Source organism: Coffea arabica, chromosome 4e (assembly GCF_036785885.1).
Source record: "Coffea arabica cultivar ET-39 chromosome 4e, Coffea Arabica ET-39 HiFi, whole genome shotgun sequence".
In the NCBI taxonomy this organism is placed as follows: Eukaryota; Viridiplantae; Streptophyta; class Magnoliopsida; order Gentianales; family Rubiaceae; genus Coffea; species Coffea arabica.
Window position 1 is genome coordinate 19,880,312 of NC_092317.1, and position 16,335 is coordinate 19,896,646.

The 16,335-nt window shown below is 36.1% G+C and overlaps 2 protein-coding genes and 1 long non-coding RNA gene across 9 annotated transcripts; 2 read left to right on the forward strand and 1 right to left on the reverse strand.

Annotated features, from left to right (window-relative positions):
* Nucleotides 1–366: 366 nt before the first annotated feature.
* Nucleotides 367–5,204, forward strand: LOC113742015 (uncharacterized). Of its 6 annotated transcripts, none has more exons than XR_011813683.1 (3): nt 472–2,370; nt 3,012–3,205; nt 3,314–5,204. It is a non-coding gene; the product is annotated as an uncharacterized lncRNA (long non-coding RNA). The 6 variants fall into 6 exon arrangements; XR_011813681.1 differs by having other exon boundaries at nt 472–1,176; nt 1,251–2,370; nt 3,012–5,204; XR_011813680.1 differs by having other exon boundaries at nt 473–1,712; nt 1,788–2,370; nt 3,012–5,204.
* Nucleotides 5,205–8,274: 3,070 nt separating this feature from the next.
* Nucleotides 8,275–13,203, forward strand: LOC113741508 (COBRA-like protein 4). 2 transcript variants are annotated; one of them, XM_072047760.1, is made up of 10 exons: nt 8,275–8,416; nt 8,522–8,601; nt 8,726–9,182; nt 9,310–9,457; nt 9,590–9,867; nt 10,179–10,423; nt 11,391–11,856; nt 11,981–12,076; nt 12,348–12,426; nt 12,728–13,203. In XM_072047760.1, the coding sequence occupies exons 1-7, from the start codon at nt 8,275–8,277 to the stop codon at nt 11,406–11,408; spliced, it is 1,368 nt and encodes a 455-aa protein (XP_071903861.1). In that variant the 3' UTR covers nt 11,409–11,856; nt 11,981–12,076; nt 12,348–12,426; nt 12,728–13,203. The 2 variants fall into 2 exon arrangements, with proteins under 2 accessions (XP_071903861.1, XP_027124841.1); XM_027269040.2 differs by lacking the exons at nt 11,391–11,856; nt 11,981–12,076; nt 12,348–12,426; nt 12,728–13,203 and having other exon boundaries at nt 10,179–10,519.
* LOC113741509 (COBRA-like protein 2) lies at nt 10,938–15,274 on the reverse strand. Its single transcript, XM_027269041.2, has 6 exons — nt 15,057–15,274; nt 13,307–13,386; nt 12,662–13,121; nt 11,972–12,131; nt 11,545–11,822; nt 10,938–11,453 (listed from the first exon to the last, which is right to left on the reverse strand). The coding sequence occupies exons 1-6, from the start codon at nt 15,148–15,150 to the stop codon at nt 11,161–11,163; spliced, it is 1,365 nt and encodes a 454-aa protein (XP_027124842.1). The 5' UTR covers nt 15,151–15,274; the 3' UTR covers nt 10,938–11,160.
* Nucleotides 15,275–16,335: the final 1,061 nt, after the last annotated feature.

The following is a 16,335-nucleotide window of genomic DNA, read 5'->3' on the forward strand; positions in this document are numbered from 1 at the left end:
AAAGAGAAAATAAAAAAAAAGGTTTGAGTTATCTGTTTTAATTGATTTTGAGTAAACTTGTCAACTGATTATTATCGATTTGTTTGAGTTTGAGTTATCAAAAAGTTAGAGAACTTGTCAACTGATTATTATCGGTTTGTGTTGAGTTTGTGTTATCAAAAAGTTAGAATCGCTTGACAGCTGTACAAAGAAGGGACAGAGGGGATAGAAACTAATTTAGGGACAGAAAATTCAAAGCCCGTGAAGATGATTCTTTGCTCATAATTTTTTGGAGATAACCATTCACTCGGCAACAAATCCGTAGCTGAATATTTTACATATCCAACCAAATGGTCCAAATCATGATCTGCTCAGTCTCAAAATTCTAAAAGCCTATCCCACAGTGCTACATGTACCCATGTCATTAGACACCAAACGTGATGCATTATCTACCCAATCCCAATTATATACGCAATTACAAGCCCAATAACAAAACCCAACCATAAACCCGACCACAATCACACATCCAATCCCATGACTAACCACTGACCCAATCAAAAACTCCGCCTCAGAGTCTCAGACTGCAGTGAAAATTAAAACATCAACACACACACAAGCCGAATCAAAATCGCGATCAATATCCCGTGCAAGTAAACTTCCTCAAACTCAAGGACAAAACATATCACCAACCCAAACTCAAACTCAATCAGCATCCCAATCTGAAAACTCACCGCATGCTCTGCATCAGGATAGACTCGAACTTCCCTGTTCTAGTTCCCCTTGATGTTGATATTGCTAAGCGCAGGACTTGGAAATGAAAACCAGTGGCCGCATCCCAAAAGACTGCTGCTTCATCAAAGTTTCCCAAAGGCAAACGTAAAAAGGCAGAACCCAAACTTTGATAACTCTGGCATCGCCACTTTAACTATCACCAAGAGGCACAAGCTTATTGAGGATGATGACACAATTGTTGCCGCCTCCAATGGTGGTGTAGGGTTGACCCGGGAGCATATGGATTTGGAAACTAATCAGGAACAAATGGTGGAGACTAAACCAAATCAGTCCCATCGAGACCAATGAATATCTTAGCTTGGAACTGCCATGGGCTTGGGAACCTACGGACAGTTTGCGAAGTCTGTGAGTTAGTCTGGAGAAAAGCTCCCAAAATTTTATTCCTTTCAGAAACTAAATGTTCCAGTAAGCTTATTGATAAACTCAAGTATGATCTCAATTTTTTGGTCTCCCTGTTGATGCGTGTGGCCTCTCTGCAGGCTTAGGTTTTTTATGGATAAAAGTTTGAATGTCTCTATCCTTGGATATTCCCAATGCTGTACTGATGCGACAGTAACCAACAAGAATGATGATTTACCTTGGCGAGTGACCTGCTTTTATGGTGAACCAGTAACTTCACAGCGTAAGACTGCTTGGGAATTTTTTCAAATCACTTTCATCCCATTCTAATCTCCCTTGGTTATGTGTAGGAAATTTTAATGATGATCTCAGTCATGATGAATATTACAGTCAGCACAAGCGACCCCAATGGCAAATAGACTACTGTTTCCGAGAAGCACTGAATTTTTGTAACTTATCTGACCTTGGCTTCAAAGGAAATCAATGCACTTGGTTTCACAACGCCAATTCTCAAATACTATGAAAGCTCGACTTGATAGAGCCTGTGCAACCCCAGCCTAGAATACCCTATTCCCATCGTCTTGTATGCATCATTTGTTTTGGTATGTCTCAGACCATCAACCTATTCTTGTTTCCATTAATTGCAGAGATAGTGATCTATTTAGTAATCACCATAGGCCCCACTTCAAATTTGAAGCTATATATGGGTACGTGCAGCCGAATGTGAGAATGTTATCAAATCTAGATGGAAGGGTAACAATGACATCTTTACTAAATTTGATGGCTATCAGTGGGTTTATTTAATAGGAGCAGGTCTAGGTTTGGTAATCTAAAAAGGGACATGGACAAGATACGCAAAAAGGTTGATTCTCTATAGTCTGGCATCATTACTGACTCTGCCAAAGCTGATCAAATTACAAATCTCAGAATCCAACTGGAAGAGCACATGGAGCAGGGAGCTTGATGGGGAAGCAACAATCAAAATTGCATTGGTACAAGGAGGGGGATAGGAATACCTCTTTTTTTCACGCACATGTAAGCAAGAGAAAACAGATTTATATCATTAAAGGTCTCCAGAATTTAGTTGGCCAATGGTGTGTTGACAAGTAGGGTCTCGAGAATATTATTCGTGGTTCCTACGGGGAATTATTTGTCAACTCAAATCCATCAGAAAGAGATCTTCAACTTGTGTTAGAAAGAACTCGAGTCAAGGTTTCCATTGAGATGAACAAGCGGCTTCTAGAGACCTACTCTGCAGAGGTAACTGAGGCTTTTTCCCAAATGCTCCCGTATAAATCTCCTAGTCCTGATGGTTTTAGCCCATTTTTTTCAAAAATATTGGCATATTATCGGTTATGATATTACTTGTAATGTGCTGTCTTTGAATAAACAAGATTTCAATAACAATCACAATTATACTCACATTATCTTCATCCCTAAATACCAAAATCCTCAGCAAATTACACAATTTCTTCCTATTAGCCTTTTTAATGTGATTTTTAAGTTGTCATCTAAAGTCATTGCAAATAGAATTATGGCACTTCAACTTGACATATCTCTGATTTTCAATTCACTTTTTTCCCGGTGGGCTTATCAAGGACAGTGTTCTAGTTTCCTACGAGATTCATCAGTACCTTAGGACTAAAACTTGGGCGAATAAGGCCTTATTATGTCTCTTAAGCTAGATATGGGCAAGGCCTTCGACCACATTGAATGGATCTTTCTGGTTGAAGTGGTGAAAAAATTAGGATTCCATGAGAATTTTATTTCTCTAATTTATAAATGCATTTCCTCTGTATCTTTTTCGTTCATGTTAAATGGTTCTCAACTTGGTTTCGTTGCTCCTCAAAAGGGTCTAAAACAGGGCGATCCCTTGTCCCCTACTTATTTCTAATTTGCAGCGAGGCTTTTTCTTATCTTCCTCGGGACTCATTTAGATGTGGCAAGCTGAAAGGTATTGCAGTGGCAGAGCAAGCTCCTAGCATTTCTCACTTGCTGTTTGCCAATGATACTCTACTTTTTGGGAAAGATGCGAGAGAAGAGGCAGAGAATTTCCTTGGAATTATTGAACTGTATGAAAGGTTTTCTGCCCAATGTATGAATCTTGATAAATCAGCTATTATCTTTAGCCCAAACTTGCCTATCGATACTAGACTGATTTGCTGCACATGCTGGTGCTACATTCTTGCGATAAATATTTTAGGGCTTCCATCTGTAGTAGGCAGATCAAAATCAAACACTGAAGTTTTTGCATCTATCAAGGATAGGGTGTGGCAAAGAATTCAAGGATGGCATGAGCAGCAGCTCTCGCGGACAGGAAAAGCAATCCTTCTCAAGGCTGTTATCCAGGCAATCCCAACTTATGCCATGTTGTGTTTTCAACTTCTCCATTCTATCTTATGCGACATTGAATCAATGTTTCCTAACTATTGGTGGGGTGACGGATCATAAAAGAAAAGAATGCATTGGATTAATTGGGACAGTATGTGTTCATCAAAGGAGAGGAGTTGGCTTTCCGTATCCTAAAAGCCTTCAATTACACAATGCTTTGCTAAGCAAGCTTGGCGGATCCTTACTAACGCTCTCTCTTTACTGCATAAAGTTTTGAAGGCAAAATACAACCCAGATTCAGATTCTTTTCAGGCACAGCTAGGACCCAGGCCATCTCTAACTTGGAGAAGCATTCTTGAAGGAAGGAGAGTGCTGCATATTGACTAGCGGATAAGGGTGGGAAGAAGAAAACTATCAGAATTTAGGAGGATCCTTGGCTACCACGGCCTACAACTTTTCGAATCTGCTCACCACCTAATATCATCTCACCTGATGCTTGTGTCAGTGACTTGATTGCTAATTCTACTTATTGCTAGAATTGTGGTTTGATTGATGAAGTTTTTTGGAAGGAGGGGGCTGACTTGACTAAAGGAATTCAGCTCTCTAGGTTACAAATAAAGGATAGATGGATTTCGCACTACATACGCAACAGCAAATTTACTGTCAATGGTGCATACCATACTATTATGATTGGGACTTCCTACAACTTAATCAACTTGATCACGGTTCTTCAAGTTTAAATCATGATAAAATCTAGACGAGGCTCTGGTCTCTGAATATCCCCAGCAAAGTAAAGCATCTTATATGGCGAATTTGTCACAACTCTCTTCCATCTGCTGATAATTTTTTGACATCCCCAGCTGTAGGTAGACAACAGCTGGAAATCTCATGCACATGTTTCTATTCAAGTTTAGGCTTTATCTTTCCTTGCGCAGAGAGTCCAGAATTATCCTCACTCCGCAATTGATCTTTGGGTAAAAGAGATAGTTTGTTCAATGGTCAAAGAGGACTGCGAATTATTTGCAGTCCCAACTTATGACATCTACAACACTTGGAATGCCAAACTGTTTGATGGTAAGGATGGTGATCCCATGTCCTTGGTCAGTTTTACTTCTGGAATGTTATTTTCTTTTAAGGAGGCCAATTCCCAACCTTCAACTGAACCTGTTCAGCGAGCATGTCAACGATGGATGACCCCCAAGGAGAACATATACAAGGTCAACTTTGATGCTGCCATTGCAGAGCAAGAAGGTACCCATGGTATCGGGCTTGTGATTCAGAACCACAAAGGAGAATTCATCGCTAGACTGGCAAAGAAATTCCAAGAAACTGTTTCTGCTGAAACTGTAGCTGCTCGGGGAGCTTTTCTATTTGTGAAGGCATTACTTTTTCCATCTTTTTCCATTGCAGGTGATGCATATTCAATTATCCAGAAAATGCTGAATAGAGAAGATGATTCCTCTGTCACAGGCCCTATCGTCAATGATGTGCGTGATAATTTGAATAGCTTTAAGTAATGTATCTTTGAGATGGGCGCCAAGGGAATTAAACAAAGTTACACATGTCTTGCCATTCGTACTAAGTCTAGCAACTCGGTTGAATATCAATCAAATAGTGCTGGACGATCTTCAACAAGTGTCGTATCCTCAATAATTTGAATAGCTTAAATAGTGTATCCATCAATAATTTGAATAGCTTAAGTAATGTATCTTTGAGATGGGTGCGAGGGAATTAAATAAAGTTAAACATGCTTTAACATTTCATGCTAAGTCCAGTAGCTCAATTGAATCACTTTGTAACTCATCACTTGATTTTGTCGAACAAATAGTGTTGAACGATTTCCAATAAGTTTTATAAATAAAAGTTCTTCTTTTTCATCAGAAAAAAAAACATTATACAACTAGAAAATATGATCTATTGGTTTACTTTATTTGGATGAGCAAGAAATTATTGATTACTGCTTATTGATCCTTCAAGCGTGTTTATTATAAGATTAAAGATATAATGATTGAATCAAAAGACTTGTTAGGGTTTAGCTAAAAAATGAGTTGGGTAAAAAATGAAAAAGAGTTCTAGTTGATTATCCATGTTTATGACCATCGACATTCTTTTTTGTTAGAAAGAAAATAGAAACAAAAAAAAAAAGATTTGACTTATTTGACTTTCTTGTTAATATATATATCGGTTTGGTTGTGAAGCCAATTGGACTTATCAACATACAACGGAGACTATTTCCGGACAGAAAATTCGCAGAGAAATACTGAAGGGGCAAATGTGCTAATTTCAGCACAAGCGGTAAATATCGCCCTTAAATTGGGCCCTCAAAGTTGCGATTTATGCTGATTGATTCATAATCTAGATTAGGAGCAAGGTCAATGATTGGTTGAGTGAATTGACCGTGATATAAAGTACTCCTGCCAACAACATAACGCATGAACAATCGAAAGAAAATGCACTTTCTATTTGGGGTAATTTAAAAAACATCTAAGGTTGTTGTTAATTTTACCTAGTACCCTTTTAATTTCAAATATTATATTTATCTCCCTGCATAACTCAAAATGATTATAATAACCTTTCCAACAGAATAATACTCATCCTATGCAAAAAAAAAAAAAAAATAGTCAAATGACTAACCAAATATGAAAAATAGCTAACAAGCATTTCATCCCACTAAATAGCCATATCATCACCACTTTGACCACCCATCTTTTTTCTATTCAAATTTGTCATCCTTCTCCAAAATCCCAATTTTCATATCTCACAAATTTTGGCGTTCATCATGCCCCTTAATCAACCCATATTTCACTCTTCTCAATTATTCTCGTTTTTTCTCCTACCAAGTTCAGTAAACAATTAAAATTCAAAAATATAATATCAAATTAGACTAAAGGAGTACCGAGGAAGTGATTAAAGCCGTGGGCAAGGCAAAATGTTTGAGACTAGATGAAAAAACATGATTATATTCATTAAATAATTTGATTTAAAACCAAAAGAAAAAAAAAACTCCTCAAGGTCAACAAGATATGTTAGTATGAATTCTTCTGAGCACATTAGCCAAATCCAAAACTACTATTCAGGGAGTTATGTGTAATTTTTGAAATATGGAAAATGCTAGCTTATTTGACATAAACCTCCGGAGAGGTTTGTAATATTATCCCTTTCAATTTTGATCATTTCCATTTTTCATGAAAGATTTTTATGTTTATTATACATAACGATAAAAAGTTGTATGGCATAGAGGTCCCATAAACTCTCAAGTTTGTTGTATATAATCCAATCAATGACAACTTTAGCAATTTTAACTACATAGAAGACCCAACAAATCAATGATAATGTGTCGAAAATAGTCAAAATTGCTAAAGTATCATAACAAAATAAAATAATACATTATCATTAATTTACACTATCTTTTATTTCGTTAATTTTGCTAACAATATTAGTAATTGAAGCCTTTTAAATCAATGATAATGTATTTCAATTAAAATTAGAACAATACGATACATTGTTATTAATTTTTATCACTCTTTATCTCATTAATTTTGAGAACGTAATCATTGGTTAGACTTAAATCGAACAAACTTAAGAATTTAGGGTGCAAAATGTTCAAAATTAAGAGTTTAGGATGCAAAGTATTTAAAATTAAAATTTAAAATGTAAAGCAAAAAAGTAATATAAGATCAAAGGTGCAAAGTCAAAATTAGTCAAAATTTGTACATTTATTTGTTTAGCTAATTGTGTGCATCAAACTGTCTGAGCCCGCATGCATAGGGTGAGGGACAGGAGTGGTAATCAGAAGGACCGCTCCTCAGCTGTTCATGGCCAAGATTTGGCCCCAAAAAATTGTACGGTCCAGATCACTTCTTATACCTCGTTTTTAACGTGTGTGGGACCCACAAAAATTTGTACTAAAGTTACACGTTATGCAAACAAAGTTACGCCGTGTGCAAACAAAATTACGCGGTGTGCAAAATGCACAAACAACCGTTCCTGCCCGTGGTCCGCATGCGTACGTGGCTCCAATTCTTGCCATCCGTCTTGTCACCGCTCTCTTTTCCACAAATAATAAATAAAACACACATATACAAAAAAAAAAAAAAAAAAAAAAGCTTCTAACATGCTCAAAAAAGAGTGCTGAATGCAGTAAAGAGTATGCAAGAGTAAGTAGAATAGGCTTCCCGAGAAGGGATTAGAATAAGAGTAAAATAGATGTTACTAGTGGACCACAAAAAAAAATGCTGAATATGATAAAGAGTGTGCAAGACATATTCCTGAAAGCTTTTGTGACAATAAGATATGATTACTTGTACTTAAAAACTTATTCAAACATTGTGAAACACTCCAAAAAAAAAAAAAAAAACATTGTGAAACACTCCATAAATCAGAACAAAATTTCGCATTTTGGTACTTACCCGACTTATTGTATAAAATCGTTATGATGGTTATGTTTTACCTTTGGGGATCATAATGAGTGCATTAAGAACCAAATGGGAAAGCAAAAATGAAGTGTGTTTGCTTAAGGATCTCTAGATATAAGATAAACAGTCTATTTCAAATGAGAATCAGCAGATATCATTGCACCAAAACAGCAACTCTTCAGCTGTTGAGTTCAAATGTCTTGTCTCACACCTGTTTCAACTTTCTAATATCTGCAACAAATCAGAAATAAATAAGATAAAACTATAGCATGAAGTACCCAAGAGAACAAATTTCAGGTGTTCCATCAACAAACATTCTGCATTTGCATGCTGTTGCAAATCGTGTTTCCCTTATAATAGACGAGCTTCTTTTACTCGTTCGTATTGGATTCCTGAAATCCTTTGAAAACATTAAGCAATGGGATTCACAACATCTGCCAACAAAAGAGAGGGAACTCCTGTTAAAGCTAACGATCTCCAACTGCTTCAATGCTTCTCAATTCTGAAAATTAAGCTCCAATTATGGGCTATCCTGTTACTAATGGCCTTGTCTCAATCAGGTGATGCTTATATACATTTTACAGCATTTTAATGAATTTGCCTATTCATTTGTTTTGCCTTCTATTAATTCATTCTAAATTCTCTTGCACAATTGCATTCGAAAGAGGCATTTGATCCACTGGATCCATTTGGAAATATTACAATCAAGTGGGATGTAGTATCATGGACAGCAGATGGATATGTGGTAAGTGAGCTCCTGAGCCTAATATGGCCTTTCTTCCAAGAAACTAAATGATAGAACTATAGAACAAGCTTTTCAGCCCCCAGACTTGCAATAATATGATCATTTAATAAATCAATGCATTCAGGCCTCGGTAATTATGAACAACTATCAAATGTATCGGCACATCAATACTCCTGGTTGGACCTTGGGTTGGAACTGGGCAAAGAAAGAAGTGATTTGGTCCATCGTTGGGGCACAGGCAACTGAGCAAGGTGATTGTTCAAAGTTCAAAGGAAACGTACCTCATTGTTGCAAGAAAAATCCCATAATTGTGGACTTGCTTCCTGGAGTCCCTTACAACCAGCAGTATGCCAATTGCTGCAAGGGCGGTGTGGTGGCATCCTGGGGCCAGGATCCTTCAGCAGCAGTCTCTGCCTTTCAGGTAAGTGTTGGTGTTGCTGGGACTTCCAATAAAACCTTAAAGCTTCCCAAGGACTTCGTGCTTATGGGCCCGGGACCAGGGTACACTTGTGGCCCTGCAGAGGTCGTTCCATCGACAGTTTTTTTCACACCAGATCACAGGAGAAAGACACAAGCATTGAGTAAGTTTTCTTTGAAGCTGAATCTACCAACCAAATCTTTGTCACCAGATGTTTCAATTAAGCTAGACATATATATATTAACATAAAAAAGAATCTCCAGTTATAGTGCTTTAACATTTGAATGCAGTGACTTGGACTGTCACATGCACCTATTCCCAGATTCTGTCGTCAAAGTACCCAATTTGTTGCGTATCCTTCTCATCTTTCTACAATGAAACCATGACTCCTTGCCCATCTTGTGCTTGTGGTTGTCATAACAAAAAAGATTGTATCATGTAAGTCATGCTTACCTGTTGCGGTTCCCAGTTCAGCGCCTTGACATCCTTGTAGGTTACAAGTTCAAGGTTGCCACTTTTCCAGCGAAACATTACCAAAAGAATCTGTTAATTCTTTTTTTCTAATTGCAGGAGTGACTCGAAGAGACTGACCACATTGGGAATAAATACTCCAAAAAAGGACAATACACCGCTACTACAGTGCACTCACCATATGTGCCCAATACGTGTTCATTGGCATGTGAAGATCAACTACAGGGACTATTGGCGTGTTAAGATTGCTGTTACTAATTTCAATTACAGAATGAACTACACACAATGGACACTTGTTGCACAACATCCCAACCTCAACAACGTCACTCAAGTTTTCAGCTTTGATTACAAGCCTCTTGTTCCATATCAAGCCATAAGTAAGTTGAATCAATACAAAGCAAAGAATATTTGAAAATCTTCCAACACTTTTGGAAAGAAAGAATGATTGACATATTACTGATGGCAGATCAGAAAATTTATGAAGATACAGGATGACTGACATATCACTGCTGACAGATCACTCAACTAAAACCAAACAAAAGATAAGCTTAAAACAAAGCAAGTAAAGAAACAAAAAAAAAAAGAAGAAGTGAGTAAACTCAAAATATTTGTCATCCTTAATGTGCATGCAGATGATACCACCATGTTTACGGCATAAATCAAAATATTTGTCATCCTTGATGCGCAGATGATACCGCCATGTTTTATGGCATGAAATTCTACAATGACCTCTTGATGGAAGCTGGGCCACTTGGAAATGTTCAGTCTGAGGTACTCTTAAGGAAGGATAAGACTACCTTTACTCTCAAGCAGGGATGGGGATTTCCGAGGAAGATCTATTTCAATGGAGATGAATGCAAGCTCCCACCTCCGGATTCATACCCCTTTCTACCCAACTCTGCCCATGAAATCCCATCATTCTATTCAACCATGGTAGCTATCATCCTCTCCTTACTAATCAACATAATGATGTAGTCTGGAATTTTGGCACAATGAATGGAGAGATATTGATGCAAGACTACTCCAAAATGATAATTTCAAGTACTTTTGTGCATATGATTTTCCCAATAATTGACAAAGATGCAAGTTTGAATTTGAGAATGTGGATGAGTCAACTGAAGCAAAATCAAACATTCTGTTGTCATGCATTTACGTTTTCATATATTGTTAAACTAAGGAAAGAGATGCTACTGTTGCACTAAAGAAACCTTAATTCCTGAGGTCCTTCTACAAAGATTTTATCCAAAAAAGTAGCACAAACCATGTGAACAAAGTGCAATCAAGGGTCCAGTACTTTCGTTTATGGAATAGCAAAAGAAACTCTAATTAAAGTTATCTAAATAATTTAGTGGAGATTTTAGCCGGATAGAATCCTAAATGTGCAGAATGCAGACATACTATATTTTGGGTAATTGCAATGTAATGTACAATTGCACTAGAATTAGTATCAGATAAAAGACACAAATATAATTGCACCCCTGTTGATTAATGAACACGGAGATTCTGTACACCTTGCTTTTCAACCGGGCTACCCTTTTCACATGAAGTTGCAAACTAAAGCTTCACTTTTGGATATGCTTTGACAGGATTTAAAACAGAGCTCAAGTTCCATTTCTGAAGGAAATTCTGTACCTAAAGCCCTTTTTTATTCATTTCTTTCAGCCAACTTTCTAGACATAGCCCAATACAATCACCAAAGACACCAGTATCATTGTTAAGAGACAAAGTAGAGATGTAACTCTAGGGACACTAGCATTTGGCAGATTTGGGTATAAATCTGGAGGTGGCATAACACAATTGTCACCATTGAAGTAAATTCTTTGGGGGAAACCCCAACCTTTTTCAAAGCTGAATGTTGATTTCTCCTTCCAGAATATAAGTTCTGATTGAATGTTTCCAGAAGGACCGGCATGCATGAGCAAATCATTGTAGAATTTAGTTCCCCAGAACATTGCAGTGTCATCTGCAAAATGATCAGTTCCGCAGTCATGAATGTCAATACAAATTTCGAGAGTTATATTCCAGACACGTGATAGATAGGAGACAAAACCTACTTATGGAAGCATAAGGTGTCAACGGTTCATAATTAAAGCTGAAAGTCCGGGTAAGATGCTCGAAGTTTGGATGCTGAACAACAAGATTCCACTGAGAATAATTCATTCTATAGTTAAAATTTGTGACCGTGACCTTGACTCGCCAGTACTCTTTGTAGTTAACTTTAATATGCCAATGTACTCGGATAGGACACATATGGCGCGTACATTGAACCAATGGTGCATGACTATTTTTGCCTGATCTTGAAAGAGCAGAAGGTACATTTGGAGATTCGGACCTGTAAGATGGTATCAGACAAGTGAAAATTGCCGGTAAGACCAGTCTCAATGTTGATACCAAGGTATCATGCCATCAGTGAAAGCTTTATACTACTCAAACTATATACAATGTTAAATGACAAATTCACATTGAAAAGTGATATCTTACTCTACACAGATCCCTGGTTGGGTAATGCTGTTTTGGCAGCCACAAGCGCAAGTTGGACAGCTCACAATGGATTTGCTATAAAAGGATGAGAGTGAGACACAACAGGTAGGTGTCTTCTGGGCCAAAAATTGTGAATACATGCAGGTAATGTTCCATGTCACTGTGTATGAGAACACGAATATTGTATTAATGTTGCCAATCTTTTCAAGTGAGACCACATCTTTCACTAAATCAGAGCAATTTATTGAATATAACAGCATTTCCAAAATTCTTTAAAATGAACTTAAACAAATTGAAATCAACAGAATTATTGGAGTAAGGTACAGTAGTTGGTATTGGAAGCTATACTCCCCCAATTATGCAAAAACTATTGCAGGGTAAGTCTGGTGATGCAGATATTGGTGCATAAAACCAACAACAATGACAAGGAAAAGTATCAAAGAAGGATAAGAAGGGTAGGTAGCTCTAACATGAGTATCTATTCATCAGTCACATTTGACCCTTCTCTCTAATACCATTTCCAATGAATTTTAAAAAGAAAGCTACAAGTCGCTGTGATCCAAAATGATACACAAACTGAAATTAGAAAAGCATATGAAAAGATAAGCACAGGTGAACTCCATCATGCTGGGGAGAAAATAAACGGATGCTTTTTAAATTACTAGAAGAAGGCATGAGCAAATTACTTACTCAAAGCTTGGGTAACCCTTCTCTTGTCTTCTGAAACAAATTTGCTTGGGTTTACTGTCCTAGCAGGCCCACAGGTATATCCAGGCCCCGGTGTATTCAGTGTGAAGTTTTGTGGTGCTCTGGCAGTTGTATTGTTAGTTCCCGCTTGATTAACCGTAAGTTGGAAAGAACTCACAGCATTTGCTGGATCTTGGACCCAAGAGCTTATAACTCCACCCCTGCAGCAATTTGCAACCTGCTGATTGTAAGGAGTTCCTGGCATCAAATCAACAATTGTCGGCTTTCTCTTGCAACAATGAGGGATGATGGTTCCTTTGAATCTTGAACAATCTCCTTGCTCTGTTGCCTGACCCCCCATCATATTCCAGATTACTTCTTTTTTGGCCCATGTCCAACCCAATTGCCAACCCGGGGATTCAATATGTCGGTATTTGTAGAAATTAAAGATTGTAACAACAGCCTGTTAGTGCCAATGGCATGGATGTTAAAGACATGAATCATGAGCAAATAAAGCACAAAAATGCATATTATATTCATACAAATCTCGCATACAAGGTTAAGCCATTAATTACTACTTGATTTTGATATCAGGATTCAATATTCTGCAAAAAGAGGTAGTGAGTAATTAATTAGTTTTAAACTTACAACATATCCATCAGCATTCCAGGTCATAATATCCCATTTGATGGTAATATTGCCAGTGGGATCAAAAGCATCATAGCCGTCTGCAAGAACAAGCAGCAAGCAGAATCTCTTATAAATGGCACTTTATTTCTCACAATGTCGAAGAAATGGACTCTTTAGGTGTTGTAAAATTCAGAAGTTTCAGCTAAAATTATCAAGTAGTTACAGTACTTGACTCAAGTTTCTGCAACTTGAACCCAATAGGCAATTGACTGACACAAACAGTGCAATGTAACAAGGCATGAGCCATCAGACTTTACATTTTAGAACAAAGAAAAAAGAATAACATTGTATCAAATATTGATGAGTTGATGACATTTGAACAAAATATGCAATAAGAACTTAAAGCAATTAGTTGCCCAAACTTCACTCCTGGACTCTAGTATCATATGATAGTTCAAAAACTTAAAGCAATTAATTTATTCGTGATCGTTATTAATCTAGACTGGACAAGGATGTTGGTGCTATAGATTATCAATTTAATAGCTGATTGATGTTGATATCTTTTTAATGCATCTTAATCCAAGCGTTATCATTGGTCATTTTGTTCTAATGTAATCACATGAATACATAAACAAATAAATAGCAAATCTTCTGAATGAACAAATCAATAATTATCATTTTTGCCAATTGAGTGATTACTTACCACTAGTACTATCAAAGGTTGACAACTAATTAACTAAACTAACAGAATCCAAAACTATGAGGAAATGTCCTTGCTTACGAAACATACCACTACATTTACTACAAAATACACAGAGAAAACTATTTACAAAAGGAGGAGTTTATGACGTAAAGCTTATCCAGCAAAATATTTTTAAAAAAAAAGAAAAAAGGAATACCATGATCCCAACCAAAAAAAAATTAATGAGAAAACAAATGAAGAATGAAGAAAAAGACAGAGAATCCTTGTTAACTCTTAAGCGGGCCAATATCTCAGAGCGGTGAACTGTAATGATATAAACGTGCCCACCCGAAGAAAACGGGTTGCCCACCCGGGTTCATGTCTATCCATGCATTAAAAATTTGCTTTCTCTTCAAACAAAAAAGAAAAGAAGAGTAATTAACTATTTATTATTAACAAGAAACCCAAAAAAGAAAAATGAGTATAGCCCGTTTCTTTTTACCATAAGTGATAATAAAATTTAATGCGCTTTTAACTGGAGGAGTAATAAAAAGCAACGTTTTTAATTAACAAATGAAGAAAAAGTAGATGGAGTCTATCAAGAAAAGACGAATTAAGAAGACATATAAATCAGTTTTGAATTCAGAATCATAGCTCTCTTTCATCGTTAAAACATAAAATTTCTTCAATAGTTTATACAATTATAGGAGAAAAAAGGAAAAAAATAAGTTTTGGAGTTGAGGAGGAAGGGAAGTGAAAATCAGAAATGTTGAAAGAAAAATGAGTATAGACCGTTTCTTTTTACCATAAGTGATAATAAAATTTAATGCCCTTTAAACTGGTGGAGTAATAAAAGGCAACGTTTTTAATTAACAAATGAAAGAAAAAGTAAATGGAGCCTATCAAGAAAAGACGAATTAAGAAGACATATAAATCAGTTTTGAATTCAGAATCATAGCTCTCTTTCATCGTTAAAACATAAATTTTCTTCAATAGTTTATACAATTATAGGAGAAAAAAGGAAAGAAAATAAGTTTTGGAGTTGAGGAGGAAGGGAAGTGAAAATCAGAAATGTTGAGCACTGACCTGTAGAGATAAAGCTGAAAGACGCATGCAGCAAGAACAACAGGAGCAAGATTCTGGTAAAACTGCTAAATAGGTTTGCCAAAAACAAGTCCATTTTCTCTTGCGACCAGCTACGAGGTTGAAATTTTTTGAGATTGTAGTGTTTTGTTCCAACAACTCGCTTTTATGGTGTTTTGAGAAAAGGGTGTCGGTCCTTAATGTTTCATTTTTGACGAAATCCAAGATTACGTGTAAAGAATAGGCGTACTTGTGAGCTGGGGTGCAAACCAACCGACTCGAATTGAATTTTAGCGAGTCGAATCTTAACTTAATTTTATAAAATTTGAACTCAAGCTCGAGTTCGACAAACTCAAAATGTTAAGATCGAGCTCGAGCAAAAAAAAAAATTATTATTTTATTTTTAAAAAATAAAAAAATAATATTTTTCTTAACAAATAATAAAATATTAGAGATATATATGTAATTTTACTATTAAAAAAATAAAATATATATAATCAAACTTGCGAGTTTACTATTAATATATATATATATATATATAATCGAGCTCGCGAGTTTTGAGCTCGAGTTCGATTTAATCAGTTGGATCTCAACTCAAATTTGATAATAACTGAACTCGACTCGTGCTCGCGAGCGATTCGATTCGTTTGCAGCTCTACTTATGAACACTGAGATGTCAAGACTCGGGGGGGAAAGGTTAGTGGATGTTTGGCTTTTTCTTGTGAATGGCGGATGTTTTAAGGGTGACTGCAATGTGGTGATTTTAATCAATGGTTTTAAAACCGGACCGTTAATTGAACCGGTGAAGTGAAAGGATCGAGATTCAACTGGTCGGATCGGTTCAACCCCGGTTCAATAAAATTTTTTAAAAATAATTTATATAAATATATATATGCACAAAATAAGACATGTAATGGACTAATTTAATACTTTATATGATGAAAAGTTTACTATTTTTTAATAACTTGGATTTTTAAAAATAAAAATTTTAAATTATAAGTTAAAACAAATAAATTTCATTTCAATTTCAATTATATCTAAATCCAACCCAAAAATATCACAATATTTTGAAATTATGCAAAATTCACATATATGAGAATTTAGACATTGTGAACTTAAATTTTAATTTACGCTTTGGGATTTAGAGATTGCAATTTAAAAAAGAAAATTTGGAGTTCGAAGGAAGTCAAGAGAATCGAAAATAGAAATATAAACTTAATAAGAAACAAAAAATGAGATAAAAGTGAGTGGTTGTGACATTAAATAATTTGGGTTAAAGAAA

Excerpts from the sequence above, each read along its gene's own strand:
- LOC113741508 (XM_027269040.2), top strand. The coding sequence starts at position 8,275 with ATGGGATTCACAACATCTGCCAACAAAAGAGAGGGAACTCCTGTTAAA. Across the intron at positions 8,602-8,725 it reads GGACAGCAGATGGATATGTG|GCCTCGGTAATTATGAACAA; the intron begins GTAAGTGAGCTC and ends CAATGCATTCAG. Across the intron at positions 9,868-10,178 it reads TGTTCCATATCAAGCCATAA|ATGATACCGCCATGTTTTAT; the intron begins GTAAGTTGAATC and ends CTTGATGCGCAG.
- LOC113741509 (XM_027269041.2), bottom strand. The coding sequence starts at position 15,150 with ATGGACTTGTTTTTGGCAAACCTATTTAGCAGTTTTACCAGAATCTTG. Across the intron at positions 11,823-11,971 it reads CAACCAGGGATCTGTGTAGA|GTCCGAATCTCCAAATGTAC; the intron begins GTAAGATATCAC and ends ACCATCTTACAG. Across the intron at positions 11,454-11,544 it reads GACACCTTATGCTTCCATAA|ATGACACTGCAATGTTCTGG; the intron begins GTAGGTTTTGTC and ends ATCATTTTGCAG.